The sequence below is a fragment of the Podarcis tiliguerta genome (assembly GCF_965153285.1).
Source record: "Podarcis tiliguerta genome assembly, chromosome: 7".
Lineage (NCBI taxonomy): Eukaryota > Metazoa > Chordata > Lepidosauria > Squamata > Lacertidae > Podarcis > Podarcis tiliguerta.
Genome location: NC_139540.1, coordinates 27,258,903 through 27,280,909, shown reverse-complemented (window position 1 = coordinate 27,280,909; position 22,007 = coordinate 27,258,903). Strand labels below are relative to the sequence as shown.

The window sequence follows — 22,007 nt, the reverse complement described above, 5'->3', positions numbered from 1 at the left end:
GTTTAAATGGAAGGAGGCATGTTTTGATAATCGGAACAGTTGGACTTTTCTGTATTATAATGGAGACATCTAAGAAACCAGCACATGGCTTCTCTTGCAATAAGTGTGTTCATTATTTCTCATTCTAGGCTTCAAAACAAGTGACAACTATTTCTTTTAGTGAATTCCTTCTGCCAACAGGAGGGGAAACTAGAAATGAATGCTCGATATTTTCAGCTATTTCCTTGGACAGACATTTTATTTTGATCTTGTTTCTTTGCTGCTTTATTCTGTATAATATGTAGCTGGCTGACAAAGACAAATTCTCTTGCTTTCATTCTAAGTACTGGCGCAAATATAAAGCATCAGAACAAACTCTTCAGGTTTTTTTTGCTCAAGAACAGACCAGAGGGGTTGATTGCTTTCCATTTATTAATTTTATTGTTATCATTATAACCAATTATTTCCTTCTCCCAACCCAGGGATAAAATGATGCTACTCAAAACCTGCTGCCTTGCCTTCTTCTTCCAAAAATCAGAAATCAGCTTGCAAAGGTATTTAATAACTACAAACCACTGCTCTCAAATGAGCCTTATGCCATATGCTAATATAGGATATCTTTGTTTCTAAGTGTGAAAGTATCCATTGGTTACCACAACTTATTTCATGCTAGTCATAGTCTCCAGTGTTATTAAATTCATTACAGAGTCTCTTTGAAAGGTCAGCAGCCAGAGCTGTAAGGAAATCTCGTTTCCAATTCACTTTTAGAATAACATCAGGAAGGGTGGCCAGGTATCACCTTCTTTGCATATGGAATGTTAAAAACACTTCTCATGTTCTTAAGGGTAAACCCTGCTGTGTTAAGACTGCTTAAATAAGTATCCAATGCCCTGAATCAGAATAGTGAGATATTCTCACCCAAGGTCACCTAGTGACCTTGCTGAGTGGGGATATGAACCTTGGTGTCTCAAGTCCTAGTCCAACATCCTAGTTCAACATTCTCACCCAGTACACTGCACTGACTAAGTAGAAGGAGGTGGCAGTGAGCCAGATAGTAAGCTGAAATCTTATTATCATAGTTAACCAGAGCCTCCTGGGATATGTAATTAAGTGGTTATGCTGTGTAAAGTGTGAAGTCAGCCTTTTGTTCACAGTGATACTTAACAGAATTAGATAATGATTGTTTAGAGTGCAGTCTATCTTACTTTAGAAGACATAACTTTTCAACTTTATACAGGTTGCAGATTCAAGATGGCTACAGAAGGATGTTCATTCCTATCATTCCATCGCATTTGCCATAATTTCAGTACAGTAGTTTAAATTTCGAATGCTAGTATTTGTCCTTTTGTTTCACATACGACTGAATGTTTAGAAACAGCTTTTTAAGTAAGACACTTCAGTGATGCTGAAGCTGCCACTTCGATCAAAGGAAGGTTTAGTTTGTGGGGAGAGGGGCTTGAGTCACTTCCTCTACATAGTATGTAAAGCTCTGGGAGGAGGACTTGAAACAGCACATTCCTGAGACAAGCCCTTTACTGGAATGTGCAGTTCCACCTACTCCTCAAGTTTCTCTTTTCTCCTGATGGACATACAAGGTATTAAGAAGGTTCCAGTTTTTCATTTTTGCTTTTTTGCTTTTTTGCTTTTACAGTCCTCATTTACAATGTTCTCATAACACTGAGCTGAATTTGATCTTCAGTATCCAGTAGCTATTGACTTACCAAATTTTTTTCCCCCGTCAGCATTGTGGAACTGGTGTACCTAGGCCCTACTGGTGTGCATGTTTACATTTGAGGGCAATCAGCATTCCTTAATGAAGCCTATTTAAACAAGGTGTAATACTTTAGACTTGCCAAAGTACTTAAAAACTGGTCCTTCCAATCCCAGACCTTTCCTTTGCCGAAATCATCAAATGCGCAATTGTTTCCTCGTTGGAGTCAGAGGAAAAATTCTTCCTGAATAATTTGTTCATTATGGTGTAATGCTTACATTTTGCTTCGAGTACAGATTTCTGTGAATTCTAAGTTTTGAACTCATCAAACCATTGCCTTAAACAGCTCTCTATGTATTTTTAAGCAAGCTTATTGTCCTCTTGGGCCTCAAACCCTGCTATAATCATGACCTTTTTATTCCCATCCTCATCAAGATTCAAGATATATATCCAGGTCATGCAACAGAGTTGGATAATTCGGATGCATGGCTAACATGGATTTCCTTCCCACAGTACTTAATTAAAGCCTGTCATTTGCTGCCAGGATATGTGATGCAGAAAGGGGATTCATGGAAGACAGGCTATTAGGCAAGATGACTGTAGAACCTCTGGGTTCACAGCCAGTATGAGTAACCGTGTGTGAGAGATTCAGTGGGGAAAGACTGTTGTTTTCATATTCTGTCAGCTTCTTGGAAGCCCCTGGATGGCCACTGTTAGAATAGGATGCTAGACTAGATGGACCTTTCAGCACAGCTTTTCTTCTGTTTTAAGTCTAGTTCTTTATGCACAGAAAACAAATAACTTATCGCCAGGGCTCTCTGGGTTGATTAAACAGTAGAGAGAGATGTCTGGAAGAAGCAATGCTGATGACCATATTAGCCTGCTCTTCACAAATCAAGAAAGCCATAAATGAGAGCTTGGAGTCATAGTGAAAAGGTTGATGAAGATGCCAATGAAGTGTGTGACAGCTGTGAAAAGGTTACATCACATGTAAGGGATCATTAGGAAAGGGATTGAAAATAAAATTGCCGATATTGTAAGGCCATTATAAAGTCTACAGTGCATTCAAAGTCAGAATACTGTGTGCAGTTCTGGTTTTCTTGCATCAAAAAGATTGTTGTAGAAAAGTTTCAGAAAAGGACAACCCAAATTATCAAGTCGCTGGAACAACTCCCCTATGAGCAATGGCTACGGTATTTGCATTTGCATGGTAAGAGTGCATTAAATTATCCATGATGTGCCTTCAAGAGGTAATGTCTAAGCTATAAAAGGGTCTTCAACACTTGTCCATAATTATTCTAATGATTTGTTTCCAAGTTATCCTGCTCTAAGTGTAGGGATTGATGAGATGTGTTATAAGGTTTTTCCTGCTCTAGCACCTAAAATTAGGAAAATATTGAGGAAAGCAAAAAATAAACTGAAACCTCTATGTCAAATAAAACACATTTTACACACACACACACACACACACTGGGAGCCTTTCTAATACCCTTTCTCAAGGAGGCTATTTTGGGAAAGTTGCCTGTCTGTCTAGCAGTTCAAGAGACCCTTAGGCAAATTGTGTCAATAGTAGCTTGAGGCCAGTGTCCCAAATTCCAAATATCATGCAAAGAGTTGAAGAGTGCATAGTTTGTGTTTGTGTTTTACTCAAAGTTGAGTAAAAGGGCAGACATGCACTATCAAAAATAAATTCACAGGCCAGAGGTCGACACCGATTTACATTCACAGAGAAGCTAACCACTGACCACACATTTGGGCACTAGTCATGTCATACGTTTCCTTCATTCAGTTTATCTGCTTTTACACTTCCTGTAAAAATTGTCCTGTAACTCTTATGTGAATTCTAGAAGTGGAAGTGCTCTATAAAGATAAACAAAGAGCATCCATGAAGTCATGCAAATATGCTATTCATACTATGATCCTTCAGGTAGTTATTTTCTTCTGACTTCCAGTTTATACGCGTGGGGGCACCATTCGGGAAGTGGAGCTGGACTGGCAGACGTGATTTCTCTCTCTTTGTGTTTTACTGAAACTTTAGCACATCTCTAGCCTTCCACCAATAGCATTTGAAAAGTCAGAAAGCCATCTAGGTAGTTCAGTCCTCCAACTACCTGAAAAGCAAACTCAACTGAGTTCAATTCGAGACTCCCTCATCAATTACAATTAGGTTTTTTTATTTAAATAACTCTATGAGAAAAACCTCATTTCTGCCTCAAGAGCTCTAAATGAACTAGTAATGTTGCTTGCGTTACAATAAATTGGTTTAAACCCTTCTGTTTGTTGTCCTCAACACAAATCTCAGCTCTAACACAGAAAGGCTAGCACTCACAGCTGGCAATTTTCAAGGCTCCAGGGACTCCATTGGTCCAGCTCAATTATTCCCCTGAGTCATGGGGGGAAAGAAGCTGTGCATTCCATGTGTTTGTCTAACTAAACCTCCTAATCTAAGCAGCCAACAGCATGTAGGAAGATGTTTTTTTACAGGCTCTGCTGGTAGCCCTTAACATTTTCATGACAGCTTTAGCTTATAGCGAGACAATGGGGGGGGGGGGTATTGTCCTGTGTTGAGTGCAATGCATTTACTGTCCCATGCTGTGGAACAGCCTTCAACAACTTGGTTTAGGACTTTAACTCCTTTCAGGCCCAACCGGCTGTTTGCATGGACAGGCAGAGTCCCCCAAACCCTGGGTGCCCCCCCATGTGGAATAACGACTCAAGACAACATGCTATGGGATTAAAATTGGCCTCAACTTTATTATGTTTGAGATGTGGCTCAGGCATTGGGCATTTATCCCTCCCAGTCCCCCACCACGGATCTGGGGAACACCAGGGTTATCCAGTGTGTGAGGAGGATGGGCTGGCTCTGGAGAACATATGTTCAAGCAGAGAGAGCCTGCCCCCATTATGCCGCCGTTGCAGGGGAGAGCAATGATGACCTCTAGGCGTATGGCCAAAGCCTCCCCTTAAACAACCCCTTTAACGGGGAACTCTGGTATCGCTGCCGCAAAGAGAAGGGGGGTGTGGGTCACTGCTACACGCCCACCCCCATTTAGGGAAGATAGACTAAAGGATTCCGCCCAAGGCCTAATACCGCCAAAGTTGTGATGTTTGCTACAGGAAAGGCAAACGTGCCAATGCAGAATTCCTTTCCGGCCCTTCAACAGTGACCTTGACGTAGCAGCACCCGCGTACCTGTGGAGAAAAGGTTTACCTGCAAAAGAAGTCTTAACTGAGGGTGGGTAGGGTGGGAGAAGCTCTGGAGCCAACTGACTATTTCCAAGTAAGATGCTCCCCCTATTGTGTGGGCAGGGTAGTCCCTCCCCCTACATGGCCTGATCACCTTGGCAATGCCTCCCCAGGTGGGATTGGGCAACTGGCTGAGGTAGGCGAAGACCTGCAGGTATCCCACCTGGGGAAGGCGAAGCCAAGCCTGTGCTAATGGTGCTGCATAGGGTCCAGGGGGCTGCGCGTGACCACGCAAAGGGCACCCCCCATTTAATGTGGGGAGCGGTCATTCTGGGAGTTGTAGTCCAAAACAGCTGAAGGACACAAGGTTGGCTGAAGAACAATTTTGAGACAAATAGTGTTTGATACGTTCCATGCCTTTTCTCAGCAGAGCCTTGACCTCCAGTGTGCAGGTTCCTCCACCCACCCCATATGTATCCCCTCTGCCACATGCCATAAGTATGAAGCAGATAAATGGCAGAAGGTGCTCGCTTCCCGCTGTTCAAATTGGACAACAATCTAAATGAAACCACAACAGATTTAAGAAACGCTGCTTCTGCTTTCTTATTTATTGACAGGTGTTTTTTTTTAATTACAACACAATGAAATGATGGTAAGTACATAAGATAGTATAAAAAAGCAATTTTTAACCCTTCCCTTGGTTAAGACACTTACAGCAGACGAGAACTGCCCCACCCCGGACCCCCCTCCTCAAATGAAAACAAAAAAATAAATAGAAATTAATAAATAGAAAACAAATCACTGCACAGCCCTTAACTCTTTGATTGCCAGGACAAGAACCAAAAAGACAATTCTAGCATGTGACGTTTTAATTTCGTGGTTAAAGGTTGCCGCAGCAGTCAAAGGGTTATTATACTATTGTAAACATAAGTATTTTGTTCAAAAATGTTCAGTCATGTAATGAGTGAACAGCAATGAGATTAATATCATGACCCCTTGACCTTTAATTATGCAATATTATAAGGAGTTAAACGATAATAGCTTGGTGAGCTGGTACATAGATTAGTTAACCCATTTTTTTTTATTTAATAGTGCACTATGAGGCCTTCATTTACTAATAAAAGAATGTGTGTATAATAAAACACTGTTAAATGCATTGATCAAGAAAATAAAGAAACAATGAAAAAAAAATCTGTCTAAGCACCACAAATTTTTGCCTGATTATATCTGACAGTCAATATACACTTTAGCACCATTTAGTCAGCCTTCGTTTTGCACACAAACAAGCTTTGTGTTTGTCCATAGAAACTACTTGAAAGAAAAAAATGGTATTTATTAAAAAATATTATTAATGCAAAGAATGTTGTGGGAGTCGTACAGTAACATAAAATTAAAGTAATGTAAAAGAAATCAGCTCTCTGAAAATAGGAAAATGCTGTCACTGTCTCTTTGCTTACATGCAGCACTGTGAACCAAACTCTGGCATAGAATATGTATGTGCAAAAGCGGGGGAAAGTAAGACCGAATACCTTAACACAGGTATACAGAGCTTGCTGTTTTGATGGATCTCATACAGTGTGACCACCATAGCAACAACTGCCTGTATAAAGGAGTTGTTTCTGATAAAGTATTTAGGCATGATAGGCAGTTTCCATTCTGGCTTGTTTTTAGGACTACCTAAAAGACATTTTCAGATGTTATCTGGTTAAAGGCATGTAACTCAAAACCAGATGTGGTTTAATTTAAGAGTAGACCTTGTATGTGCAGAGTCAAGAAAATGATTTTTAACAGAAAAAGGGGGGAGTTAATACGTTGATTTTATAATAAGCAGAACATATCAGAACACACTTCTGCTCCCCGGTGCTAACACATTTTAAGCATAGCATGTACAACCCTATGTGCTAAATTCCACAGGGCATGTAATCCACATCTTACTGGAGTTACAAAGAAAATTCTCATTGGTCTTCAAGTCTCTTGATAGCATCTTGTGCCTAATACCCTGACTAAATATTTTCTGACAACATGTGTAACAAAATCTTGGGGGCTATTTATTTTAATAGGAGAGAAAGTCCACTTTGGAGGTTATATGGAGCACAAAACCAACTGGGAATCCCCTGCCTGCTGATTCGTATCTCCCTATAGACTCCCAATTTGGGAAGTCAAACACACATTTGGAACTCTGCAGAGAAAAGCAATTTAGGAGCATAGTATAGAATGGAGAAACAGTATGGAAAGGATTATCCCTGCTCTTTTTGTTGTTGTTGTTGCTCCCTCTCAATGTGAATTTTACTTCATTTAAATTGCCATCGGTCTTTTGGTGCACACATTTGCTTGTACGTTTTGATTAGGTCTATAGAGGTGGAGGAAATCAAGCATACATCTGTCCAAAGACCAGTTGCAGAAATATAAAGGGTCAGATGTGGGAGAAAAATTGGTTTCTCATCATGCACTGGGAACAGTGGATGCTGAAATACAGGAAGGCAGCCAAGGGTCAGAATATAAATCGTTTCCTAGATCGTTTCCAGCAAAAGGCAAGTGACATTGAATAAATATGAATAATGCTGTGGAAACAACTAAATTTTTATTGTAAGCAAACAGACTGGCGGTAAACCAGCATTTAATTTAGGAGAATGGGTAACAACAACACTTTTCTGAATCATATACTAAAATATGCCCATATCCCCTGAAATCTTGAACTGCCATGTCATGTAAATGACAAAAAAGCTACCATCATGCTTCAGCCATGACAAGAAATAAATAGGTCACCTGTAAATAGCTCCTGTACACATATTCCACAAAATAAACTGCCGATATCTAAAGATCTGCAGCTCTTCCTGCAAATCTACGAAACTTCCAGGGTTCAAATAAACAGTACGGGCGCTGGAGAGGAATTATTTAGCTGCAGAGGCTGGCAGGTATAAGGATAAACTAACAGAGGGCACAGAGAGATTATCTCACCATCTCAGGACTCTTATCTGCGGGGAAAGAAACAGGGGCATCCCAGACTCAGTTCTTATTAGGCCGAAGTGATTATGATGGGTGATCAGAGCTGGGCAATGGAGGCACACAAACCCTGTCCACAGGGAATTCTACAAAACAGCAAACATTTGGACAGCGAAAGGAAAGGCTCAACAACAAGCATTTTTAATAATAAAAATGAAAGGCACCTGTGCAAATGAATGCTAATTTTGTTGAAACCCAAGCCTATGTAATGTTGTCATCCCAGCACTGGCCCACATAAAATAACACCAAGCCAATTTGACTGCCTTTTACATCACTTTTGGGGCAGGGGAAAATCACCAAGCTGATGTCTTTAAACACTCTAATTGAAGGGAATGGTTTCTGGTGGTGCAATTTATTTTTCTCTTGTTGGGGTGCAAGTCAATGGTTGAATGAAATTAAAAGTCAAAGACATGTCTCACCATGTGGGGCGGCTCGATGTTAAAGGATATAATTCATGTGTTAATCCAATCTAAACGGAAAGCACAAAGATGCCAGTCAAATAGTCAGAGGATACCAAAGCTGTGCAGCAACAGCTAAACACAGCTACACTACAGATACACACACAAAGAAGAATTTGAATTGGGGCGAGTTGAATATCTTTATTAGGTGGCCAAAAACGTTGCTCGAAGAAAAGCAAAATGCCCATTTTATGAATGAACGGAGGCCTTTGTTTGCAGCTGATTCAGCCCTGTTGCCTTAATTATCATATCCCAGCATATTTTAGCTGGTTTATAGATTGGTCCACTGGACGACTTTCCAAAGCCTATACAATACGGTTGGATTGACATTGTTCATTTTGCCCTCCTGAAAGCTCGCTGTTTCACATAGCAAACAAGTATAATGAAGAGCACATCCACATCTCGGGAATTTATTTATTTATTTCATTGAAAATTATATACTGCTGCTGGTTTTTGTGTTTTTTAACTACCGTACTTCAAAGCTGCTTACAAAAAAATTACTTGAGTGGGATGTTTTCCATATCCTTATATTAAAACCACATAAATATTTTAGTATGGAAATGTTTCTTTTTATTTGATAACTTTCATGAGACTATAACAACTTAGAAAGCTTGGGACACTTTTCTGCCAAAGTTGACTTCTCAGTCCTATTTAGCTTTTTAGAGAAAGTGCTTGAGGTGCTGTTGGTGGACAGCAGTGGCACTTTTCTATGAAGATTAAAGTGCCAGGGTTCCTGTGAAAGCCGCTTTATCTTCTTGCCATGCCTTGTCAACAACACAGGACTGGCCCTGCCATACAGCATGGTGGAACAGACTGTTTTAGACAGCAGGATAGATGAGAACAGGAATTGATGTTCGAAATGGTACAGAATCTTTTAAGTGTTGGCCCTAGAAGGGTTAGTGAATAGGTTGCCATTTGGTGATCAGCTTCAAGTGGGATAATTACTTGGTCTGGCACTATAAAAATGGCACATTTGTTTATTTAGTAAAAGATCTTTACCTTTCCCTCCTCCCAAAAAACAACAATCAGGTATTAGGGCAGTGAATTATATATGACCAATAATGGTCCTACTGCCATAGATAAAAGCATAAAACACAGCTTCTCAACAGCTTTGTAAGAGGAAGTGAAACACAATAGGACTAAACAGCTAAAACACCAGGCCCAACATGTAAGTTTTGACCAGGTGCCAAGAGAATAACAGAACCAGCACCAACTATACTTCTGTGAGATGTCGTAACAGACAAGCATCTGCTCCACATTGACAAGACACATGTAGAAGGTACTTTAAGACAGTTTTTTCAACCCTAGATCTCCAAATCTTGGACTGCAGGTCCCACCACCCCTGACCATTAGCTATAGTGAGGGTTTCAGCTGAACAACATCTGGGGAACCAAGGCTGAAGAACACAGCGTTAAGAAAAGCCTCCTCAGCAGCTCTTAAAACAGATGTGAATCCGTTTTGCAAACCTCCTGACCATAATTTCATTATGGGGACAGGCCCCCTTCCATCACGACTGTGTTGGACTGCTTCACAAGCACTTCCTGGAGACATTATGCTTTTAGTTGGTTTTTCATTTATTTCAGGCACCCTTTACACATTAGGTTGGTGTTGGTGTGTGTGTGTGTGTGTGTTTGTTATGTGGTTCATTAATGAAATCATGGCCATGCCAGCAATAAAATAGCATGACCACAGGCTTTACTAACGGGACACGTGAATACAGTTACTCAAAACCTAGTGGCATACATGTCATTGGTTGCCATGACAATCAACGAGCCTTACTGAGAAGTGGTCCATTTCCTTTGTACGTTCAGTAGTTGGTAGAATTGCCACAATAAAGTCACATATGGGGTCATTTCAAATGATAATGACACTGCCGTCGCCCTGGCTTCCTGGCTTGCACATGATCATTTTGTAGCAATAGCTTATATGCATACTGGCACAGTCCAAAGATTATGCATTAATGAAGCCCTTGCCAAACTGGTGCCCTTGATATGTTTTGAACTGCAACCCCCATCATTCCGAGCCTGCATGGTTGTGCTTGCTTGGGCTGATGGAAAATATAATCCAAAACCTTTGGAGGGCACCAGGTTGGAGAAAGTGGCATGGATACAGGCTTCTCCTTGACAACAGAGATTTTTTTTAGGCCTGCACTGTGTTGTTCTTAACTGAGGCACTTTCAACAAGTGTTTTAAGGGTAGGAATACTGCACACACTTCTAAAGTCCCTGCCTTAAGCTTGTGTAAAAGGGAACATGAACCTTATCCGTTTTGCTCTCATTTTCGGCCTCCGTGTTAATACCTAACTAATCGGCACTTTATTTATATGACATGCTGCTGGCCATGGGTCCACTAGTCCTTCATCTGTGCAATATGACATGTAAGAAACATAAGGCCTAAGGGTTGAAAAGAAAAGAAAAAGTAGATGTCTCCCCCTTCTTGTTGAATACACCCCCCAACCTCTTTATTTCCCCAGAACTAAACAAACAAACAAACAAACAAACAACTAAGGCAAACAGGAGTGGCATGTTTTGTAAGAGAGATTTGTCTTGCTATATCGGACAATGCTGGGTGGCAATTGGTCCCATCTTGTTATTCTGGCTGCACTTACTGAGTTTGGCTGACCTGTATACCAACTGGTTTTACAAGAGGGCAGCAGATTATAGAATCTGCATTGTTTGGCCAGCTGTGTTATCTTCTAAAGCCACAGGCACCTGTTACACATTGGAGGCTACAAGCAAACCTTTCAAATAAACAGGCAACCTCGTTTTTTCCTTCCAATATATGCAGTTCAAGCATCTATCTGCAAGATGATGAGTACTTAGACCTCACTCGGGGGTTTCCATTTTCTGAGTTCTTACCAACAAGCCAGAATAGGATCCTGTGCTTTGTTAGATATTGAAGCTGGCATTTTATTAAGATCAGCATGGTGGCACCAGGAAACAAGCAGAGGTATTTATTATAAAATGAGCACACAGCTCAACATGAACTAGCAGGGCCAGCGTCCAAATGCAGGACACTAAAATGGTCACCAGTGGAATAGTTGCAGGGATATACTTCCCCAAATCAGATATTGAATAATAGAATTGTAGTGGGACCATGAGAATCATTTAGTCCAATGCCCTGCAATGCAGGGATCTTTTGCCTAACATTGGGCTTGATGTTACTAAGGTCTTACTCCTCTGTACATTTACTTGGGAGTAAGCTGCATTGAATAAATGAGATTTCTAAATAAGCATGTACAATAAAGATGTATGGAAATGGGCTGCACAATAATGTTCATGGATTGAATAGATAAGAGGAGAAATATACATTACATAGGTTCACAGATCACATGTAGGTGAGTGAGACAACACCATCGTGAGTGGTCTGTTAATCATCTCAGTAAACAAGTTAGACAAGAGAATCTCATTACTAAACTTAATTGCATTGTTTAGTGTTTTCATACACTTTTGTTCCATGTTTAGCTGCATTTTTATGCTTCTTAAAACCATATCCTGCCTCAAAAACATCACCAAGAAGTTATAAAATGCATATTATCTTTAAGTCAGGGAGACTTAGAAAGGGCTCCTTTGGAGCAAGATCATATTCCTTCCAATTCAGCATACCAAGTAATCACCTACAAAAGTATTTACTTAAATTTCATCCACCCCCCCAATAAATGTTTAACCCAGAAATATTTTTTTCCCTGGTTTATGGCAAATAATATTGTGCTATTTATCCATTTACACAACACACCATAATGATAAACTGCAATAGATTGATGACATCTATATTTTTGCGTTGCACTGATCCACATTGTGGACTGTGACAATATGACTGCAGATGCCTTATTAAAAACAGCTTCTCTCCACTGATCCCATGTATTATAGATATGAATCTCATGCTTTCACTGTCCACTTCATGCATCCGATGAAGTAGGCTCTTGCCTACAGAATGCTCTTGCTACAGCAAATTTGTTTGCTTTTGAGGAGTCACGGGACTCTTTCTGGTTTTTATTTAAAACAGATGCCATTTATTCAAAATTCAATGCTGTTTTTTCATGCTAAAATTGGGCAGACCCATTTATTCAAAATTCAATGCTGTTTTTTCATGCTAAAATTAGAGCTCATGTTAAGGTTCTCACCAATAGATGAGTGAGAAAGCAGCCTTTTAAAAGGGTTGGATGGACTTCAGACAAAATGCTAATCAATTATCAGTTTCCCCCCGCATTGTGACTTAAAAAAAATCTTGTTGGAATTCAACGTCTAAACTGGTAAATTCACATTCTTATTTTTGAACTTTTTAAGTGAAGACACACAAATTTGTAAAATTAGTTTGAACGCATAGGGTACAAGATCCTGGGGGAAACTATCAAATGATTGCTTCATAAAATAGAAATTTGTAATAGAAAAGCTAATACAACTTTGACCTGCATGGCAAAATCATGCCCAAACTTTTTTTCAATTCACCTTCTCTCTGTATATAATATATAATGCACTTTTAAATATATCAACTTATTAAGCATTCACATAACCATGATGTACCTTATATCAAGCACAGCACATTATCACACTTACCTTCCTGCATAATAATTACTGTACGTTAAATCCTCCAAATATAAACATTTGTATTACCTTATAAAAAGAGCAACCAGCGACATGCTCAGCTTCTTCATTGCTTTCCAGGAAATCACTGTACTGAAATTCTATGCTGCCATGAGATCGATTTTGAAAGTAGAGCAAAATGTTCAAGTGAATGAGGGAACAGAAGTAAATTGAAGCACCGTACTCATGTAACGTATAGGCTACAGTGAAGATCCAAAATGTAGTGAACATTGATATTCATGCACCGATTCCGTGAATGTCCTTCTACTTTTCAGACACATATAAGTGAGAGCTGCCGATCACATTCAGGCAGCTGTCAACAGTCACTAGGGAATCTTGAGTTTTTAAGACAGTCACAACAATTGTTTAGGATCTCCAGTGTTTACATGGGAATGCCAACACTCACCATATTTTGGAGTCTTCCAAGCCCTTCCAAGTATTTAAAGAACAAATGTGAGCAGGAAGTGTGTAGAGAGTGCACGGTTGTGTGCTCTGTTCCTATCCCAAAGTCCCTGCTGGCTCCATTCCTGGCCTTCCCAGGAATGAGAGGGAAGATCTAGAAGGTCTTCTAAGTGTGTTTAGCTAAAGGTGCTCAGATGCCTCCTGGAATCAGGAACCTGGTAATGCAGGCAGGGCTCCTGATCATGGCAAGGCTTCTAATCTTGTCCAGCCAAATTCACCTAACCTGCCCCCTCCTTTAGACTGCAGGGATGAGGCAGATGGAGATATTGGGGGTGAAGTTGGCCCACAGCCCTTCTACACACTTTATGCCCTCACACATTCTTTGAATGACTGGACAGGGCTACAGTAACTTAAAAATCTATTGCCTACAGTAAAACAACAGCAAAACTAAAACATCTGAATTAAGCTCATCTTAGCTTCAGTTATCCCAGGGTCAACACCAGGACAAAAGGACAGGTTCTTTTTTTGCCTGTAACAGACCATGATTTCTAGATTTCTGCCTGAGGCAAAATAGGAACCACTTCATGGTTTTGCCGGCTAATAGGTATGTTTAGAAAGTGAGGTGGAGCGGAGGACTTCACAGATTGCTGTATGTTTGCAGATGTGGTCAACCAAGGTACTCCTGTACCAACAACTAAAACGGATATACTGGTGAAATGCAATGGTTGCATAGTGGCTCAGCCTTTAGGATACTGCAAACAGCACCTATAAGACTCTCCAAAATGCTATTGGCATTGCATATGTGCTACAAAGCAACCCATTTATCCTTATTTTTGTTATCCAGCCACACTTCTATATATGCTTGGAGAAAAACAATACCTTGCAATGCTGTATAGGATGCCTCACATGATTATAAAACAGACCCTCCATTCAAAACAAAGCAAAACCCCAAATCATGTTCAATTGAATAAAAAGGCATACTAATCTTCATGCTATGCTCAATATAAATATAAATTCAAGGCAGTCGAGCTATTTGTTACCAAAAAATAATGTGCATATATACTTACACTCTCTAAAAAATGATTCAGTAAGGTGGATTAGGAAATCACTAACAAACGGTCTTGAGTCTAGTATAAAAAACTTTGACGTAAAAGCCAATGGTGGCCATTTTCAAGTATTTTAGTGTGTTTTAGAATGTCATCATCTATAATGAGTCATTTGCAGAAAGGACTGGTTTTATACAGAAAATTGAACCAAAATTAAACAGAAATTCATTTCCACTGCAGTTCATTTTTAGAGTGTGCATGTATACATAGCAACTGTTCCGTCTAGGTACTATCTGCTACAAATACTGGGCACATTCCATAGGGAAATTTTCCTGTACCAACTGCCCAGTGAAATACATGGGAGCTGAGCAAGAACGCTGCCAGGTGCTACCTGTTGGTTTCCACCAGTCTTGGGGATGGGGGCTCCTCTATGTATTACAGCCATTTCCCTTCTCTAAAATAAGTGAATGTTTGGACAATGTATAGATAGGACTCTTTTTGTTGTAAAAGCCTAGTCCCAATCCAAATTAGATCAGCCACACCAGATTTCCCACTGAGTTTGTGCCGGTTTGCAAGTTAAAGGTCAAAGAGCAAAGACATCAAACAGTACACTGTAAGGAAATTCAGACAGCAAAGGTTTTTTTTTCTTTTCTTTTCCACAGAAGACTATGTTTAACTCAGTAATGACAATCAACAGATCAATAAAGTTCAAGGCAAGCTGTTCATTGTTTCAAAAGCTACTCCCCTGGAATCCCAGCTTTCATAAAAAGCCAGGTATCTGACATGTGGGGTGCACCCTTTCTGAACACCTTTAATAAGTTCACAGCCTAGTGACTGTAAAAAGCCTGTCACTGCAAGAAGCAGTTCCTAAAATCAATAAAAAGAGGTCTGTCAGTTGCTGACTTTTCTCTAGGAAAAAATATTGATACATAACCTGCCCTGCAGGTCACATGAAAATGACAATACTGCTGTTAGCACAAATATTACACATGATGACACAATGCTTTGGTGCTCCCTTGGTTCTGTCAGTGATTTAATGCACAGCTAAATGCCAGAGGACTTGTGACCCTTTGGGAACTAAGGCAAACGCCCAATTGGCAACACTTTGCAATGGGAAGGGCAGCACCATGAAACGCCAGAGTCCTTGCTCTCTGGTTTCCATTGGAACTGTTATCTGCACCTGCATATCTACATGATGCAAGGCAAACAGAATAATCCTGCAATACAGTTTAAAAACGCAAGAGTTAAGCAGAACACAAACTCAAGCGCTACGCTAGTTGTTGGACAAGAGAGTTCCACCTGGTTCCATCATCAATCCCATGTTCCTGTTGCTCTCAGACTGGAGAAAGACAAAAGCTTTTATGAGAGTTGAAGGTGATATGACAGGAGCATTGTTTCTTGGGATGTCGAAAGTGATTTCTCTTTTCCCCGCTGTCATTTCTAATCAATGGGTTTTGCAGCACTACAGAGACTGCAAAAGCAATGAACAGAGATACATCCCATAGCCAGCGTTGCCTCTATCATACTTCCTTTATCTTGCTAAAAACCACAGCTGTCTGTCTCAAGACTTACTCGCTTCCAGCTTTTCAGTCTCAGCCACTGTGGTTCGCTGTTACACTGCCCATACCCATGTAAAAGCCCCGTACCAAATGAAAGGGAATCTGAATGGCAACACATTGGTGTCACACACTGCAAACACTGCCATGTTTGTTGGTGTATGGTGGCAATGAAAACAAAATACTTAGGACATACACTATCAATAGCATAAATGGATGTCAGGTCCTTGTTACTGGGGGCTACCATTGCATAGAGCAATGAAGACTGGATAAAAGAAGCAACAGAGATGTGGGAGGACTCCTGCAATGGCTTGGCATAGCACATCTTGAGAAACCAAAGACCAGCTATACTTGCAGCCACTTGTATTCTGTCTGCTGCAATGTATTGTTTTAAAATAATTATCTAATATTGTTTGCTTCTGTTATATCACCATCAACAAAGTGAGCAAATCATTTTTTTTAAAATGCTCTATTATTTTAGGTTATTTTAACTGTGTGGTATCTAGTCCATTTACAGACCTATCAACCTGCCATGTGTACCTGCCAATCCTGATGACTTCTGGCATGCTGGTCTCAGCTGCCATGTTTTGTTATAGTACTATATAGTGTCATATGGCATAAAGCCACTAGAAGGAGGAGAGGCAGACACAGAAGTCAATGATGCTAAGAGGGAAGGAAGGAGAGGATTTGCAGAACTGATATGGTTTATAGACCACCTACAAAGAAACTCGTAAATCACAGGAAATAAGTTTTAGAATCCAGAATCTTTTTAAGCTGTGCGTTCCTATAATTTCCAGACTGCCAATGTTCACAGCCCTTGAAAATCTGAAAACCTATAGTTCTCAAAGGGTCACAGATTACACAAACCTAATACTAGCATTATGTTTCTCTGTAACATTAAGTGTCACTTTAGTTCACTGCAATCTACTTCACAGGCTTGCTGCATTCTGCTATGGTTTCAACATTAAGTGTTCTTGACAGACCTGTGGGAGGCCTGGGGCTGCTGGCCTGGTACAGCTCGGGGGGGGGGGGAGAGAGAGAAAGAAAGAAAAAGAAGAGGAGGAGGCAGGAAACCAACAAAATCTAAACCAATCAATAAAAAAGATACTATCTGAATATAGTAATGAATATAAATGTGTTAAAACATTGAGGACATAGCTCAGAACAGCTGTATAAAACACAAAATGAATGTATCATTAAGGCTGTTACTATATTGCAGATATTTTGGCCCCTTATTTGTTGGAAAATGGCTGTCCAAACAGTCTGAATTCCTGTGTGTCATCCTGGTCTCCCACTTAACAAAAATTATGAGTAGGAGTATAGGACTATATCCGTAGCTGACAGAAAGCAATCCTCTTTGGAGACAAAGCTGTTTTGGGTCTTCACACTTCCTGAAAGTTCCATTGTGATTGTTGTGTTATAGTTGCTCTATCTTTTCTCTTCTTTTTTTTTTTAAAAAAAATTGATTACATTTTTTATTATTGTTTTTTTTTAAAACCTCACGCAAAACTCTTTCAAAGGGGAGCAGGCTTCAAAGGGGACAGAAAAAACCCCAACAGAGACACTGGAGACGCTTCCTGTTTTCCCATATTTTTGCTGTAATATTTCCTCTTCTTTATGGAAAAAAATCCTGATAGTTTTGCATTGGGTGTACTGAGCGTGCAGAGAGGAAAAAGGCTAGAACCGAATGACAAAGAAAGACAAAAGAACTGGAGGAACGGCAGATACTGTGTACGATGGAAGCTTCCCACTGGAGTGAACTCTTACTTCCTGTGCAGGGTGCAGGCAGCCCCCTGGGTTTTAAAGATCAGCCCTGGTCAAGGGGCTGGACAGATGCCTGCTCCTAGATAGGAAACTGCATAACAGCTCTTCGGTTGATCTCAAGTTACCACGAACTCCTAGGAGAGAGAGAGGGAGAGAGAGAGAGAGAGACATACCCCTACATCACACCCACTCTTGCATAGAGCGTTTGCAGTACAGTATGTGGCGGGGTGTTCCTTTCCTCTTGAACTGGAACACAGTGTAAACCAAGACAAGGAGGCACAGGGCCAGGATGCAAGGAATGACAATGGCTATGGCTTTCACAGTGCTGGCTGTGTTGTCCAGTTTGATGACAATGTCTACGTCATCCTGAGGGCTGTGTCGGTCTTTGTCCCGGTCTGCTGGTCCATCACAACCCATAAAATCCTTTAGGATGGATCTGGGATATCCAGGTTCTACTTTGAGCATCTGGTTGTTGAATTTCCAGTATTCTTTGCCTTTGTAGAAATACGTGAAGCCTGAGGAAGAAAAGTGTGAATGTTTCAATGAGTTGTAATTTCGTCGTGTCCAAAGTCAACAAAAGACAAGAAGCTGCTGAAACTTTGGAGTTAACAAGCAGGATTAAAACTGACATTTGGAAATTAATACAACGTATCCTGCCATTGCCAATATCCACCCAACAGGACCTCGCTACTCTATACCTTATTTGCAGTAACAATTGCTTCAAAACTCCCTTATCTTCATCGCACCATTCTGCACAGTCAAACCTCGGTTGTCTAACGTAATCCGTTCCGGAAGCCCGTTTGGATTCCAAAACATCCGACAACCGAGGCACAGCTTCCAATTGGCTGCAAGAGCTTCTTGCACTCAAGCGGAAGCCGCGTTGGATGTTCAGCTTCCGAAAAATGTTTGAAAACCTTACTTCTGGGTTTTTGGCGTTCAGGAGTTGAAACGTAAGATACCAGGAGCTTTCGGGAACTGAGGTTTGACCGTACAGGATTCTGTCAATTATTGTGAAATAAAAAATATATCTTTGCTACACCCTGCATTTTAAAACTTGTACCTGGCAAGTACTTAGAAACCTCATGGCTGAACATTAACTCCCAACATCTGATTAGTGGATAAATAGAAAGGATGATAGAAAAGAGTTTTAGAAACCCCATACTTGTCATCAAACATGCTTTTCAGCTTCAGTTGTGTGAAATGCTACTGCAATATATGTTTAGGCCTCTTCTGATACATCTTTCTGGTATTTATTCCAGAAAGCATTCTCCTAATATGGCCTGCTGGGATTTTTTAAAAAAACTATTTTATTGTTGGTTTGTATTTTAGGATATTAGTTGTGGTTTTATTGTGAGTGGACTTGAGTACACTTTACTATACCAAACTGAGACTGAAAACAAGTTTTCAAAATTAGATAAACCTTAATTTTTATATTCAATAGAATTTGTCTGTTGAATAAACTTGGTCAAAATTCTAGCTGCAGAGTTGGGAAATACAGTTCCCATATCTGCATAGACAATACCAATGCTTTTTCTATGGGGGTACACTGGGGTACGCATACCCCTAAATAGTTTGTGAAACTTTGTAATTTTGTCTATTTACTGTATTTATTTTTCCTGATTTGAACTATAAAATGGTGATTTTCTTGAGCAAAAAACAACAACATTTTTTTTAGAAAAAAAGCACTGGACGATACTGAGCTAAATTGACCAGTTGTCTGACTCAGCAGCTTCATATGTTCCTATCATAATGCCATCATGTGTTCCCAATATACATACTCAAAGAAAAATAAAAAAGTTAATCGGAATGGCCCTTCCCTCACAGAACATTCTTTTCCCGACAACTTTATAGGGCATGTTGCTTTTTTCAACAAAGACATGTCTTTATGTTGAAAAAAGTACATCTGATGAGAAACCAACGTATCAAAGCAATCCTTTGTTATGCACAGGAAACTGTATATGCATAACCCAACAAAGCTGTGATTTTTTTAAAAGTCCCATTAATTTAAGTGGGGAAGATTGAAGCATAATTTAGCTTGTGTCATGTCCTAAATGCCTATCTTCCCTAACTTTATGAAACAACCAAGACGGATGCATTTAGAGCAGTGGAGGGATTTAAGATCCTTATTTAAAATTGACATTTAAATAGGATCATAAATTATGCTCACCCTGAGTCCTGTTTGCTCAAAGAGCCCCTACCCAGCTTGGGAACATTGGTCAATTATAGCAAATTACAGCACTGTGCTAGACCCACCTACATTGCTCCTCCCTCTCGACTGTCTGGGCTGATTCTGTTCCCTGTTACTTCTATGTCTTTGAGAGGAAATGCTGTATTAACTCTGCCAATGGAAAGCAGGTGTGCACAGCTTCAGATTTTCTGCAGGGAGCTAGAATTTGATCATTCAAGTGCAATCCAGGATAATTAAAAATGGTGCCTAATTGCAGAAATGCTGCTTTCCTGCCAAATAATCCAAAGCATTTGACTGGCCCAGATGAAAAGTGGCACTGATCCAGTCTGAAACAAACTTTCACAATGGGTGAACTTCCTCCTACTGTTTAAAAACTGTGCACAAATAGCTGGAGCTTTCTCTATCTTTACTATGTCACCGTTTGCATTCTGCAGTATTATAGGTCCCCAGAAAAGAAAAGAAAAAGAATGGGCTTCATTTGTGATGCAAATAGTACTAATTGGAAAGTTTAGGTTCGATGCTAGTTTCAACTGCTTACACAAAAATGGGTTTTTGAAATTGCACTGTGGAGAGGAAAAACCTCTTTAGAGCATCTCATTTTCTATTCAAAATAGACCCAAACGCTTTCACCCATCACCATTTTTTGTTAGTTTCATGATGGAATAATATAAAAATCTTGTGCCATTGCTGTTATTTATTTTAATTGTCCTCCAGAAATTCTAGTGCATAAGATATTACATGGGGTACTTGGGACTGTTGCAGGGTTTATTATCTCATAAATTTGTCCATTACTACAAAACAGTGGCACAATGGAAATTTTCTTTCTTCCCAAAACTTTCTCCTTAAATATTATTTCCATATTAATTGACAACATATATCCTGTTGCCCCCACCTTCTTTGTTTCTTATATTCTGCCCATCAGCGAGTTGTGTTGCTTCTCCTGATACGACGTTGCAAAAGCACAGCCCTACCTTTCTGCCTCCTCAGCAAAATCTCTAATTCATTTCCAATCATCTCTTACCCTGACCCACTGCAATATTCTCTGCATTTCCATTGTCACTCCTTTTCTCAGCTCTGTTCCAAACTCTACCACAAAGTCATTTATCTTGTTTGTTGTTCAAACAACATTCCTCGTCAAAGTCTGTGTGACTTTCTGTTTCCTCCCATGTGCAGCACAAACACCCAGTCCCTTCCTGACCTTTTCTCCATGCTATCTCTCAACCATCATGAACCAGTGTATTCCTGTGACCTCTCCTTCTACCCCATTACTCTCAGCCATCTAAATGTCTCCTGCTCCCATAAGAGTCATCCACATGGTTGGCAATTAATATGCAAACAACCGGAGTACCTCTTTTTGACATTAATAATAATAATAATAATAATAATAATAATAATAATAATAATATATTTTTTATACCCCGCCCATCTGGCTGAGTTTCCCCAGCCACTCTGGGTGGCTTCCAATCAAGTGTTAAAAACAATACAGCATTAAATATTAAAAACTTCCCTAAATAGGGCTGCCTTCAGATGTCGTTTAAAAAGAAGATAGCTGCTTATTTCCTTCACATCTGAAGGGAGGGCGTTCCACAGGGCGGGCGCCACTACCGAGAAGGCCCTCTGTCTGGTTCCCTGTAACCTCACTTCTCGCAATGAGGGAACTGCCAGAAGGCCCTCGGTGCTGGAACTCAGTGTCCGGGCTGAACGATGTTATTTAACAAAATAACATATGTTTACATCAAGTGTGCCACTGAAAATCAGCATAATTTGCTCACTCTGCTGCTGGTTGGGTTGGAAATTGCATAACTTGATGATGTTGTAAAATATACTGCATGTTACAGTGAAGGAGGAGAGAACCTGAAATAGGGAGAAATGTCATTTTTGGTGGCAGCTACCCTTACCTAATTGTAATGCATAACTCTGCCCCAAGTCCTGCCAAAATGTATAAAACTTTCTTCTAAAGCTTTCTGCGTAACTCAAAAGCTTACACATCTTTTTTTCTCAAACAGAGCTGGTCCTGTTGAAGATATTTCTTACATCTACTTTTGAAAGCTTCTTGATAGTAAGAATAGGAGACATATATCTCAGTTTCTGTTGTTTTTAATCAAGCAACACAAATGTTTCTCCCCTCCCCC

The 22,007-nt window shown here is 40.0% G+C and overlaps 1 protein-coding gene across 3 annotated transcripts in view; it reads right to left on the bottom strand.

Annotated features, from left to right (window-relative positions):
- Window positions 1-5,454: 5,454 nt before the first annotated feature.
- MMP16 (matrix metallopeptidase 16) overlaps window positions 5,455-22,007 on the bottom strand; it is a 174,459-nt gene continuing 157,906 nt past the window's right edge. For all 3 annotated transcript variants that reach the window (XM_083451122.1, XM_083451123.1, XM_083451124.1), the window contains one exon: window positions 5,455-18,202. In XM_083451122.1, the coding sequence (XP_083307248.1) occupies window positions 17,868-18,202 (335 nt within the window). In that variant the 3' untranslated portion in view covers window positions 5,455-17,867. The remainder of the gene's footprint in view (window positions 18,203-22,007) is intronic.